Here is a 13,529-nt window from a genome sequence, read left to right as displayed (position 1 = left end):
TCTCTCTTCCCAATCCAGCCCCCTACCCAAGCCTTCCCCCACTATTGTCTGTCCATGGGCTATGCACGTATGCATATAAGTTCATTGGTTAATCTCTTCACGCTGCCCCCTTCCTTCTGGAATACGTTGGACAACTCACTCTTATTTTATTTGTTCTTTAAGGTGTTTATCAGACCTGCAGTGACTGGAGAAGGGCTCACAGTCCCCATCGCTGCCCCAGCCACTCCACTCCTCGGATGTGGCTTCAGTTTAGGGCCCCACAGATGTAGTTGTTTTTTTAACTTAATTTTTTTGTTAAGGTATAAATTACATACAGTAACATTTATCCTTTTTAGCATACAGTTCAGTGAGTTGTGACAAACTCATGACCATTTAACCATGGTCTCAATGAAGATACAGAACAATCCCTTCACCCAAAACATTTCCTTCTGTGGCTTTGTAGTTCGCCTTCCACCTTCCACCCCCCGCACCTGGCAGCCACTGACCTCTTCCTGCTGCTAGAGTTTTACCTTGTCCTGAGTGTCATGAATGTAATCCTGTAGTACGAGCATGTCACACCCGCCGGCCGCGAGTTTGACACGCTTGCTGTAGTGTGTAGCCTGAGTCTGGCTTCTCTCCCGTAGCACACACGGCATTCATGGTTCCCCCATGCTGCTACGTATATTGGTAGTTTGATCAGTTGTCCATCCTTTTACTGCTGAGTAGTATTCCATTGTAGAAACGTAATGCTGTTGTTTATCCATTCACCAGCTTCTACAGACAGTTGTGTGCTGGTTTTGCGTGAACATAAGTTTTCATTTCTCCTGTGTAAATAGTTGTGGGGGGGGGGGTCATGAGTAGTATGATAAACGTGTGTTTAACTTTATAAAAGACTATCAAAGTGTTTTCTAAAGTGGCTGTATCATTGCATATTCCTACCAGCAGTGTTTGAGAATTCCAGTTTCTCTGCATCCTTGCCAGCATTTGGTGTTGCTACTTTTAAAAAAAATAATTTTTAAAAAATATTTTTATTGATTTCATGGAGGAAGGGAGAGGGAGAGAGAGATAGAAGTATCAATGATGAGAGAGAATCATTGATCAGCTGCCTCCTGCACACCCCCTCTGGGGATCAAGCCCGCAACCCGGGCATGTGCCCTTGGCCGGAATCGAATCCAGGACCTTTCAGAGTCCTCAGGCCGACGCTCTATCCACTGAGCCAAACCAGCTAGGGCTGGTGTTGCTGCTTTTTGCTGTCAGCTGTTCTGGTAGTGACACAGGGACTTGATAGCTGTCTTCAGTACTTGCAGGTCTGTTGTGTAGAAAAGGAATTGCAGTTGTACCTTGTGGGCCTTTGGGCAGAGCGAGGGTCAGTGGGGGAAATAGAGGGACAGCTTTGAACTCACGCAGAGAATCACTCTGTGGGGAAGGTTTGGATGGGCTTTGTGTGAAGGAAGGAGTGTGCTGCCTCACTATGGAGGGTTCAGACAGTCTTGATGGCCATTGGGGGGATTCTGCCGACGATTTGGATGGGAGGTCAGCATCATCTTCAAAATTCCTTTCAACCCTGAGATGCAAGTAAAAGGGAAAGCTTTATTTTTAGTGACTGGGATGGAGTGGGTTTTCTGCAGTACTTGCTGATATTTTGGAACTTCCTGGCTTAGCACATCTGGGGACTCTTCCTGAGGGCCCTGGGCCTCCTCTGTCCTCCGCCTTCCTTACTGCGAAGGACAGGGGCGCCCAGGCCGCATCCTCCCCACCTCCCAACCCCCCCACACACATATCAGGGAGCGGCTGTCTGATGGCTTCTCAGGCCTGGGCGGCCTCACTTTTGTGTGTGTCTTGTGTGCTCCAGCCTTGGGGCAGGAGAAGGGACACAGGAGGCGCCCGTCAGGAGGCCGTGCAGCGCAGGGGGAGGCCCTGGCTCGGGAGTTAGAGCTGAGTTTTGCGCGGGGTCCGCCGCTTTCCTAGCTGCACCGTCTTTCTGGACGTCATTTTCTCACGGGGTGGTAACACCACATACCTGGGAGGGCGCGTGGGGACGAAGGAGGTCAGGATGGAGGGTTTTGCACAGAACCCAGCGCCAGGCTGTGGTGGGCAAACATCAGCGCTCACTTCATCGTCTGCGTGATCTGCTGCCCAGACCCTCACCCTGCTGGAGCCGGACCGGAGGTCATGGTGATGCATGGTGACGGCTATGCATGGTGACAGCACTGATGGTCCCGCTTTCTGCTGCTGCTTCTCTCCAGCTTCTGCCGAAGCCAAGGGGCGCGCGCACCTTCTGTCGCTTCTTATGTGACTTGGGGTGAAAATCCTTTCTCTCCCTGGAGGCAGATCTCTGCACGTGGTGGTTTTCAGTTCCCGAACTCGAGATGTGATGCTTCTCGGATACTTCGTGCACTTGGGCGTAGCACCGAGCGGCCGTTCTCAAAGCATGGCCAGCGTCCCTGAGATCTCCTCAGGGGCCAGTGAGGTCAAAACCGTTTCACAACGACACGTAGGTGTCACTTGCTTTTCCACTGTCACACACACTCGCTGTGGGTGAGGTTTCCTGAAGTCCGTCCTGGTGTGCCATCCTGCACGGATGCACGGACGCGAGGCAAGCCAGGCACCGAACGCATAAAGATGCCCAGCAGTGCTGCTCTTCTCACTGCATGTTTTGTTTTGTAATTGAAAGGGTAGTTAATTTTTAATTTAAAAAATCTTAAGTAGATATGTAGTAGGTGTTTGCTTACTTTAAAACTAGATTTTAAGATTTCCGTGGTTTTAATTTCTAATCTGGTGGATAGTGTTAGGTAGATGTAGCCCATAGAAACAGAAGCTCTTTGCAGTCCTTAGTCATTTTTAAGAGTAGAGAGAGGTCCTGACATCCAAAAGTTGGGAAACTTTCAGGTTAAGGCCTTGGCTCTGGGGTCAGGTCCGTAGAGGAAGGCTCAGTGCTGTCGTCTGCCGGCTCAGCGACATGGGCACGTTGCTTAGCCGACCAGGTTGGGTGTCCTGATCTGTTAGATGGGAGTGACAGCAGTATTTTCCTTACGGGATTGGCTGGGATGATGTATGGAAAGCATTTCAGAAACTGCTGGGCACGAAGTAAGTGCTACTCATGGTTGTCAGTGGGGAGGCAGGGAGGCGTGGTGGCAGAGTGTGCCTGCCGAATCTATTTGAATTGGTGGACTAACCTTGCTGGTCCTCGGTTTTCTCACCTGTAAAATGGGGTGACAATATTAGTACCCACCTCGGGTTGTTGGGGAGCTGGAGTTCATGTCTGGGACATTTGTGTTGTCTGCGCTGTGTTAACTCCCCCGCTTTCCGGGTGCGCTCTGAGCCTCTGCATCCCACTCGCTTAGGTTGGTCAGTCTCCCACAGGTGGTTTTCCCGGAGTTCAGAGGGCGACTTATAGGCATCTCCCGGAGGGGCTCCAACACATGTCCAGAGGAAGCCCCACTTGGGAGGCCCTTGTAAGTTATGCAAATCAGAGGACAGTGAAGACCTGGCCCTGGGCTCTCCTCATAAAAGTGACTTCATTTGCCAGAGAGCAAGGAGTAATGCAGCCCACACACAGCTGCAACGAGCCTTTTCCCGAAACTCCTGGACAGGGGTGAGGGTGCAGGGCGTTCGGGGGAAGGTGAGGGAAGCGTCTGGAGCAGAACCATGTGGGGAGGAGGAGGGGAAGGGCTGGTCTGGGCTCCACTTTAGAGAACATTCTGAGCACAGGAGTCCTGGGGGGCAGGGTGTGGTGGTTTTAAAATAACATGCACTTCGGGGGGTACTAGATTTAGGTGGTTGGGGTACCAGTGTTGGGAACCTGAGCTGAGCGTGAGGCTCCTACCTCAGACCAGGGTATGGCTTGTCACCACAGTGTGGAGCTCCCCACCCTCCCTGGCACTCCTGGGAAATGCAGGCCACACCCGGGTGCCCCTCTTTTGTCTTGGTGGGAGCACTTGGTTTTTGTGAGCAGCCAGCCAACAAGGGTCATGGGGGTGTGGGGGGTCAGGATGGCAGAGTCAGAGACATGCATGTGCCCTTCGCACATTCTAGGGCTCCTGGGTGAGCCAGCCTCCTGGGTCCCGTCCATGAAATGGGAAGGCTGCTCTGAGTTCCTGGCTCCCTGAGGGTCGAGGGCGTCCCAGGTGAACATACGGACAGAGTTAAATATAAAGCAGCATGGACTCATCTCCTTCCCCGACAGTTGAGTGAGGGCTGTCCTGTTAGGAAAGGATTTGGGTCTTGTCAGAGGTGCTGGCAGTGGCCACTGCTCCTAGTAATAGCAGGAGGCACGGGGTTCCCTTCAGGACGCTTTCCTCCTGGCACAGGTGCTGGGGGCCCGATGTGGGCTCCACGACTTACCTGCATCACATCCCACTTAACCGTGGGCAGCTCTCCCTGACAGCCCCTCCAAGCCCGCACACCTGGCTGTTCGGGCAGGTCCTTCAGGCAGTTGGACGGCTCGGAAAAGGGAGCTGTACGAAGTGTCCCGCCCTGGTCAGGGGAGGTGGGGACCCGGCCCTTGGGCCCAGCTTTGGAGCCAGTCACCTTGGTCCTCAGAGCTTCAGGGGGTTCCAGCTGGACCTTCCTCCTCAGGCCATTGCTTCTGCTCTGCTTGGGACTCAGATGGGCCTCTCCATGCCCAGGGGTGGGTGACAGTTATCATTTGCAGACTAGGCGAGGATTAGGGCCGAAACAGTTGGTCCTGGAGGTGTCATGGCGGATTGGGAAGGGTGGAGGTTTTTGGGGTGCTCAGCCAGGGCCAGGAGAGCAGGCGGGTGAGTGCTGGGAGGCTTGGGGACCATCTGGGCCTAGTCTTTGTTTCATCTCTTACTCTCTGACGTGTGTTGCCATCTCTGAAGGGCGATGCTCACAGGATACACTGGCAGGGCCGTTGGGCATGAGTAATGCAGCCAAAAGTCAAAACAGAGCCTGGCACCTGGTGACTTTCCCTCAATTCCAGTTCTCTTTATTATTTCCCTCCTGCCAGGAACCACCGGAAAGGCACCGTCCCCACCGCCCCTCCTCACTGACCGCCAAGTGAATGAGAAGGTGGAGAACCTTTCCATTCAGCTGCGGCTGATGACCCGGGAGAGGAACGAACTGCGGAAGCGCCTGGCTTTCGCCACTCACGGGACGACCTTCGACAAGAGGTAGAGAGCAGCCAGCTCCCCTGCCCAACACTCACCAACCTGCCAAAGGGCAAGGGTGTTATCCTAGTACCATCACCATCCCCTCCCCGCCAGGGGGTCCTCAGCTCCAGGGGGAAGGGGCACAGGCTTGTTCTGCTTCTTCCAAATGGAAATTGAAGCCCATGGCCTGAATTGCACAACTCGAGGATTGAAAGATGTGGGTGTGTCTATCATACATTTGGCCCCTGACCGTGGTGCCGTGTGTGTGTGTGTGTGTGTGTGTGTGTGTGTGTGTGTCCGTGTGTGTCCGTGTGTCCATGTGCCACTGTCTCCCAGAAGACCCCAGTCTACCTCCTATTGGATGGATCTTTATGTGGCATGCAAACACATTCATTGTATCCTGACATGTATATGTATTAGGAAGAATATATCCCACATGGCTTCTTTGTTTTGAAGAAAATCTTTCATTGCTCCTGTTGCCAGGAAAGGGCAGTCCAAGGGTTGGGGCAGAGGGAGAGGCCTTACCCACCTCCATGATTCCGGGGGGCTTCATGGAGGAGGAGGAGGGATGCAGACTGGTTTATCCTTCCAGGAGATGCTGGAGAGGTCCTTGGTGTTTTAGCTTCTTCCCTTTAAGAGCATCAGAGTGTGTGCCTTGTTCCGAGGAAGATTCCTCTTGGGGGAATGTCGGGCTACAAGCTGGCTCCTTGAGGTTGCGCTGATGAGGACATGACCCAGTCAGATGGCACAAAGGCAGGGCAGTGAGGACACGGTGCGCCAGCATGCATGTTGTCCATGGCTACTTTCATGCTACCGAGGCAGAGTGTGTGGTTCCACAGCAGCCGTGTGGCCAGCAAAGTCTAGAGTGCGGCCCTTTACAGAGAAGGGTTGCTGATGTCTGCTCTAGGGCAGGGGTTCTCAAAATCGAGTAAGCACTGCAGTCCCGGAGGCCTTACTGTTGAAGCACAGATTGCTAGTTAGCCTGCCCTCCCTAGTGTCTGATCCAGGAGGTCTGAGGCTGGCCTGACAATTTGCATTTCTAACAAGTTCCCAGGTTATCAATGCTGCAGGACCAGGAACCTCACTTTGAGAACCACTGCACCCTGCCAGTTTTCTCAGCTTTGGCTGCACGTTGGAATCCATTGGAAAGTTTAAAAAAAAAAAAAATTCTGATGTCTGATTCCCATCCCAGGGTGCTGATATAGTTGGCCTGGGATTTTAATGTATACCCAAGATTGAGAATCACTGGTCTAAAGAGAGAAGAAACCTCATCATAGGTTTCTGGTGGACCCACTGTGTGCATAGGCCTGTCACAAGGTCTCCCAGAAGCTCCTAGATCAGTGGTTCTCAACCCTCTGGCCCTTTATATACAGTTCCTCATGTTGTGACCCAACCATAAAATTATTTTCGTTTCTACTTCATAACTGTAATGTTGCTACTGTTATGGATCATACTGTAAATATCTGATATGCAAGATGGTCTTAGGCGACCCCTGTGAAAGGGTTGTTTGACCGCCAAAGGGGTCGCGACCCACAGGTTGAGAACCACTGTCCTAGATGGTCCATTCTCAGCTCTTCAGGCCCATGCAGGGCGCTCAGGTAGCCGAGGGCCCCTCCATCCTGGGGATTCTCATTCTGTTGGCCTGTGTGCAGCCGGGGCATCTGAGCTTGACACACATCCTGGTGGTTGTGGAACGTAGGAGACTTGGTATTTGGGAACCACTGGGCTGGGGTGACCTAGGACACGGCTTCCGGGGGAAGAGACATACCTTTCAGTGTGTTCACGGTGCCGTTTGCTGTCTGGGCCAGGCCCTACCACAGGCTGAACCCTGACTACGAGAGGCTGAAGATCCAGTGTGTCCGGGCCATGTCGGACCTGCAGAGTCTGCAGAACCAGCACACCAATGCCTTGAAGAGGTGTGAGGAGGTGGCCAAGGAGACCGACTTCTACCAGTGAGTGGGGCCTGCCTGGCAAGGGCTCTGGCATACACCAATGGCTGCCTCTTACCCTTCCTCATTTCTGGACTTGGAGCCAGGCCTCCTGGTTCTAGTCCTGCCCCTTCCATGAGGCCAGCAGTGTGCCTTCAGCAAGTGGGTTTGTGCCTCAGTTTCCCCAAGCACGGAGTGAGGCTTTTAACCTTTCATACCATCTGTTGCAGCCTCAGAAGCAGGGTAGGTCGGCAGAATGGGAGACGGGGGTGGGGCGGGGGGGGGGGGGGGGGGCGGGCGGGGCGGGGGCAGATCCCTGGGATTCTGGGTCACTGTCCAGGGCTTTGCTGCGGCTCCGGCCGCAGGAGAGGCAGATGCAGCATGCTCCCCTCAGGTCTCCTGGTGCCCCTCTGAGGGTACTTGCCTGCCCACCTGCTGATACTTGCTCAGGCCCAGGTACCTCAGTACGTGGTGGTGCCAGGTCTGTCCCAGGTAGCCCCCTTGTCTGTGCACCCTTGTTGGTGTCAGGTTTTTAACAAGTGGTCTGGGTCCTTCTGGCGTCTGACTGACAGCAGGCTTTTGCCCGCCCCTGAGCGCTGGGCACCCAGCTTCTGTGGTTCCCGGCTGGTGTATTGGTGGATGGGGCCCAGGAGGGGCTGGTGATGCCTGGGGTGGGGGTGGAGGCTGTGTGGGGCTCACTGTGGGGGGGTTTCAGCACACTCCACAGCCGGCTCCTGAGCGACCAGACCCAGCTGAAGGACGACGTGGACACGCTGCGGCGGGAGAATGGGCAACTGCTGCGGGAGCGGAACCTGCTGCAGCAGTCCTGGGAGGACATGAAGCGGCTCCACGAGGAGGACCAGAAGGAGATTGGCGACCTCCGGGCCCAGCAGCAGCAGGTAGAGCGGGCCGGGTGCTGGGTGCTGGGTGCTGGGTGCAAGTCGCTTACCACCTATCCCTCCAGCCACTCATCCATTCACCCCCCTGATAATTTAGCAAGTATTTCTGGAGGGTTCGCCTCATGTGAAGCCCTGGGATCTGTGAGCAAACACTCAGGCCTTGCTCTCTGGACTCTGCAGTCCCCTGGAGGAGACACATGTTACTAAAATAATCCCAGGTACCCTTGCATCATTACGAATGTAGCAAGGGTTACCAAGAAGGAGACGCTATGCAGTGTGTACCGGGAATTAGACTTACTCTGGGGCTGGGGGCTGGGGGGCTCTAGCTTCTTTCCTTTGTACGGATCCCATGAGATTGCAGGTGGAGAAGCTCGGAAACTTTAGAGCCCTGTGCAAACGAGATGGAGTGCTTATTGTTACTTTGGTGGGCGTGTGGCCTGTTGCTCTTGCTGCTCTCGGCATTACAAGTTAGTTTCTTTGCTTTGCTCAGCTCGTGTTTCGTGTGGACAAAGGCATGAGGGGCAGGCCAGTCAGAGCCTGGCTTGCTGTGAGTGATGGTGGCCCTTTCTCCTCTCGGAACTGCCTGGCTGTCCAGGGACATGGCAGGGCTGGTGGCATGTGCTGTGTCCACAGATGGTTGACCGTGAGGGGTCGGAAGGCAAGCCCAGGAGGAGGCAGAGTGTTGTCCGAGCGCTGCAGCCTGGGTCTGATTAGGTAGAGAGGCCCGTCCCCATTAGAGTCATTTATGGTTCCCTGAGACAAAGCAGGACTGCTGGGCTTGCTCAGCACAGTTTGGAACAACCTGAACTCATCTGATAATGTAGCATGACATTATCTTCTTTGCTTTTTCATTTGTAATTAAACATTTTAAAATTGTGAAACTTTTACCAACTTACAGAAGAGTTTTAAGTACAGTGCAGAGAATTTTCCCCCTTATCATTCAAGAGTAAGTTGCCATCCTGATGCCCCATCAGCCCTGAACGTGCTAACGTGTACTTTTGACAAGCAAGGATGTTCCATACAGCAGCCACATGGGCACCATCGGGAAGGTAGTGTACATACTACCACCCGGTCAGCAGACCCCTTCGCGTTTTGCCAATTGTCTCAATAGTGTCTGTAACAGGAAAAGGACCCTGTTCAGAATAAAGCATTGCGTCCATTCCCCACGTCTCTTCGGTCTTTTTAAATTGGGAACAGTTCCTTGGCGTTGACCTGCATGACCTTGATGCTTGGGAAGATTATAAGCCAGTTGGTTATTCTGTAGGCTGTCCCTCCACCTGGATTTTGGCAGTCCTCACTGTTTGATACCCTTTGAGCATCTTAGGCAGGACTGTCATGGTCGTGATGCTGTCTTCTTCTCTTTGCATCCTACTGATTGGGACTTTGCTTGATGGGCCTGTTACTAATGATGTTCACTTGGGTCACGTGACTAAGGTGGTGTCCCCTGGCTTCTCTCCTGTGAAGTTACTTGTTTTTCTTTTGTTTACTTACCTACCTACCTACCTATTTTCTCATGGTTGGTGCTTTATTCAGCGGGTTATCGTCCACTGTGGCCAGCAGGAGCCCCTCAGGGTTGCTTCTCCATGTTTTGTCATGTCCTACTCACTCTGAGTGCTTCCTTGCTCCCTGGCACAAGGTGTTCCAAGCCCGTTTTATAATTTCCCTGCCCTTGTCCTGGAAAATCAGCCATTTCTTCAAAGAGTCTTCATTCCTTTTAGTTGAGAATGGTATTTAGCAGCAAGATCCGAATGCTGGGTGTATTCATAGCTACTGGGGTATCACTGCTCCCAGGGCCTCTCAGTGGACAGAGTAGGGAATGTCTGTGGACACCCCTGCACCCCCACACTCACACCTCTTTCTATCCCTTCTGTGTCTATATCTTCAATAGGTAACATATATGTGGAAAACAGGAGTTCACACTAACACTTTCAGTTCCAGTCCAATACTACAACACCACAGGGCTCATTCTTTTACTCTTCCCATTTTTTGTAATTCACTTTTACAGCAGTGTGAAACTTGGTTCCTGTTACTGTGTGGGGATTTCATTTTTATTTTTTTTATTTTTTTGTTAATCCTCACCTGAGGATATTTTTTCCATTGATATTTAGAGAGAGTAAAAGAGAGAGAGAGAGAGAGGAGAGAGAGAAACATCGATGGGAGAGATACATTAATGTGAGTTGCCTCCCGCAGGTACCCTGATTGGGGCTGGGGATCGAACCTGCAACCCTGGTCAGGTATGTGCCCTTGAATCAAACCTGTGACCCGTCAGTGTGCAGGCCGACACTCTAATCACTTAGTATCACTGGCCACGGCTGGTTCCTATTGTCCTTAATCTGTTACTTGGTCAGCCCCACTGTGTACCCTCATCCCATCTCCTCTCTAGCTCCCTTCCCACACGTTCCCTTCTTACCCTTTTGAGCTCCCATGTTCTGTGCATTCCCTCCCCCGGCCTCACCTGTGCAGGTCCCTCCTCATCCTGTGCCAGCCCTGATGCCCACTCGGCTCCACAAGAGCCACACACCGACTAGAGCTCCAGGTCCTGCTCGGCCTCACTCATGGCCGTCAGGTCAAAAGGTCAAATTGTTCAAAAAGGGGAAGGGCAGGACTTTCTTTTCATTTTTATACTACTTTTTTAATTGCAAAATTAATATGCATTTTACTAATAAAAGAATCGAACAATACAGGCGTTTAAAAAATAAAAGGTAGAATTCCTCCCGTTGTCTGACTCCCAAGAACTAACTACTTTGAGCACACTGCCAGTGGGAAGTTTGAGGTTTTCATGTGTGCACAGAACCCTGGTATCTTGTCAGGTTAATTCACAAACTGGCACCACGCGTCCGTTATGCTGTGGCATTTTTCTTGCTGAATATATAGCATGTGCACCGTCCTACTTCAGGACAAAGTCCACGTCCCAGTTTGTCATGGCTGCAGAGCATTGAGTCACAGAGACGCACTGTGATGGCTTCAACCAGGCCCCTTGCTGACGGACTCCTGGGCTGTTTTGGGATTTTCCCATTTAAACTGTTGAAGAACTGGCTTCTGTGGTTGACTTTCTTTCTGTGATCTTTGTTGAAGTCTTAGTGGAGTTCCCAGTGCAGGCTCAGGGAGGGGCCCGAGGCGATGTACTGGGGCTTCTCCCATGTCTTCGTGAGCCCTCTGATCAGGGGACTTGGTCCTGGGCGGGAGTTGGTAGCCCTGATGGAGCCTTCCCTGCTGTCCCCCCCCCCCCCCCCCCCCCCCACACACACACAGACTCCACTGCCTGCCTCTTTCCTTCTGTCCCTCTAACAGTTCCAGGATCAGGACTGGGGTGGGCGGTGCTGGGGGAGCACTGCTTTAGGGACGACGGGAGGCACAAGGAGAAAGTGCGGTGCCAGCCCATGGTTAGTGCCATGCTGAGTGCATTGAATTTCCCTGCGTGTCCACGGAGCTTCCTAGAGCAAAGGGTTAAGACGGTGCGTTTTCAGTTGTTCAGAGGCAAACCATTTTACCCCAACAGGAGTCCTCTGCAGAAACCCCGTGCGTGAGGCAGGTCAGGATGACTGCTGTGGGGAGTCGGGCACAGGGCCAGTCACAGACCAAGTCCATGTATGATATGAGTCTATTCACAGGAAGTGTCCGGATCAGGGAAATCTGTGGAGACAGAGTGTCTGCTAAGGGGACGGTTTCTCTTTGGGGTGATGAAATGTTCTGGAATTAGATAGTGGTAGTTGCTGCACAACTTTGTGACTGTTCCCAAAACCACTGAATTGAATTGTGTGGTATGTGAATTATATCTCAAAATAAAAGGACTCCAGTTATCACCTTGTCATAAAAAAAAAAAAAAAAAAAAAAGAAAGAAATCAGCCCTCATGAGGCAAAAATGTCCTTGCCTCCCGATCCTGTTTTCCCTCAGGCCTCTGATGGCTGTGCAGACAGCCAGCCTGCGATGAGCACACACTCCGCCCCCCCTTCCTGCTCTTCCCACAAATGGCAGGAAAGGTTCCCCCCACCCCTCCTCCATCCCTTTTCTCCTTTCTTTTCCCACAGCTGTGACCCTGGCAGGGGTAGTTTATTATAGTGGTCAGTGAGTTTCCCCAGTTCCTTTCAGCGGGACTGGTGCCCTTACCATGAGCCACCAGGACCCCACCAGGACAGGAGGCACGGCTGGGGGTGGATCTCCAAGCTGCCGGGCCACCTGCTGCCCCCGGCCTGGGCCCTCTCACCTGGACCAGGTCCGGGGTAGGTGCCTGGCTGAGCAAAGCTCCGGCCCTGGTAGGTCAGCAGTGGAGGAAGCAGGGAACAGGGGAGGCCCAGGTTTCCTCCCCACGGGCCTGGGGGCAAAGGTTGCCCTTGCTGGACAAGGCCGGTTTTGTTGCCTGGTTCCTCCCACGCCTTGTTCACTTGAAGAGGCCCTTGCAGGGTAAATGGTGCTGTTTGACTTGCTTGTTTGCTTGAGGGATTTGTGGGGCTCCCAGCCCTCTTCATGATTTATCTCCGAGGAAATGAGGCAGCCCCGGGTGGGGGTGGGGGTGGGGGTGGGCGTGCGGCACAGGCAGGGGCCTGGGCCCTCTCCCACTTGAGAGCAGCAGACAGGTGGTGTGTGTGTGTGTGTGTGTGTGTGTGTGTGTGTGTGTGTATGCGTGTGTGCAGCGTGGCAAGGCCATCTCCAGGGCTTCTCAGTCAGAATGCACCACTTGAATCCTCATTTGGGTCAAAAGTGTCCATAGCTCCTGGGCTGAGATTGCTGACCTTGGTGGGGGCGCAACGCAGAGGGTATTTTTACATCGTTTACTTTACCACAGCAGTGCATATGCTTTGGTAAGAAAAGGAGAGAGCCTCAGACAGCAGTGCAGTGCCCTCCACCCCAGGCTCCCCCTGGCGTTGACCGACCTCTCTGAACCGCTGGGACACATCCCTGGGGACACAATATATAGGTCTCCTTATATTTTCTGTAAATTTGGAACATCCAACAAGCTATTATACAGTTTAGTTGTCAATAATTTATTAGCCCCCTCTGCATGTATTGAGAATGGCTGTCTGCTTTTCCCTATTACAAATGCTCTTTTTGGTGACACACTTACATATGTCCTGACGTTCCCTGCGCATGTGTGATACAATTTGATTCTTAGAGGTAAAATTGCAGGGTCCAGAGCACTGCTGTTCTTTACCAGTAGGTTCTGCCAATTTACTTGGGAAACATATAAGGCCTCAGGAGACTTCTCTCTGCACTTCCTGGCTCTGACCCTTGCCTTTAAATATACTTTCTTCTTTGGTGATTCATGAAAGTTAACTTTTTCCAGATATCCCAGGAAAGGAGTTTCACAGCCTCAAAGAGAGTCCCAGAGAAAACACGTTTCTGACAAAGGTAGGGCAGTTGTGTGGCCTTCCTGTGGGGAGCCGCTCAGCTCAGGCTCCGGCTGCAGCCACACGGATGGACCCAGACCCTGGCTCTGTGCCTCCCTGGTAACACTGCTGTCCCCGCCTCCCAGGCCCCTTCCGCACCGTCTGGAGGGCAGGCCTCTCTAGACTGCTGCCTGCCTGAGACGAGACGTTCACTGCATTCTCGTTTGAGAATTCTGGGCCCAGTTTCAATTCTCCCTCATTTGGACTTCCAGTATAGCCTTGGC

At 52.7% G+C, this 13,529-nt stretch overlaps 1 protein-coding gene across 3 annotated transcripts in view; it reads left to right on the top strand.

Moving 5' to 3' along the window:
- DLG5 (discs large MAGUK scaffold protein 5) overlaps nucleotides 1-13,529 on the top strand; it is a 108,173-nt gene that overhangs the window by 51,164 nt on the left and 43,480 nt on the right. For all 3 annotated transcript variants that reach the window (XM_070433051.1, XM_070433050.1, XM_070433049.1), the window contains 3 exons: nucleotides 4,952-5,114; nucleotides 6,902-7,045; nucleotides 7,737-7,920. In XM_070433051.1, the coding sequence (XP_070289152.1) occupies nucleotides 4,952-5,114; nucleotides 6,902-7,045; nucleotides 7,737-7,920 (491 nt within the window). The remainder of the gene's footprint in view (nucleotides 1-4,951; nucleotides 5,115-6,901; nucleotides 7,046-7,736; nucleotides 7,921-13,529) is intronic.

Source organism: Myotis yumanensis, unplaced genomic scaffold (assembly GCF_028538775.1).
Source record: "Myotis yumanensis isolate MYYU_CA2020_CCGP unplaced genomic scaffold, mMyoYum1.0.hap1 SCAF_13, whole genome shotgun sequence".
In the NCBI taxonomy this organism is placed as follows: Eukaryota; Metazoa; Chordata; class Mammalia; order Chiroptera; family Vespertilionidae; genus Myotis; species Myotis yumanensis.
The sequence above is the reverse complement of the archived record's forward strand: the minus strand, read 5'-3'. Positions and strand labels throughout refer to the sequence as shown.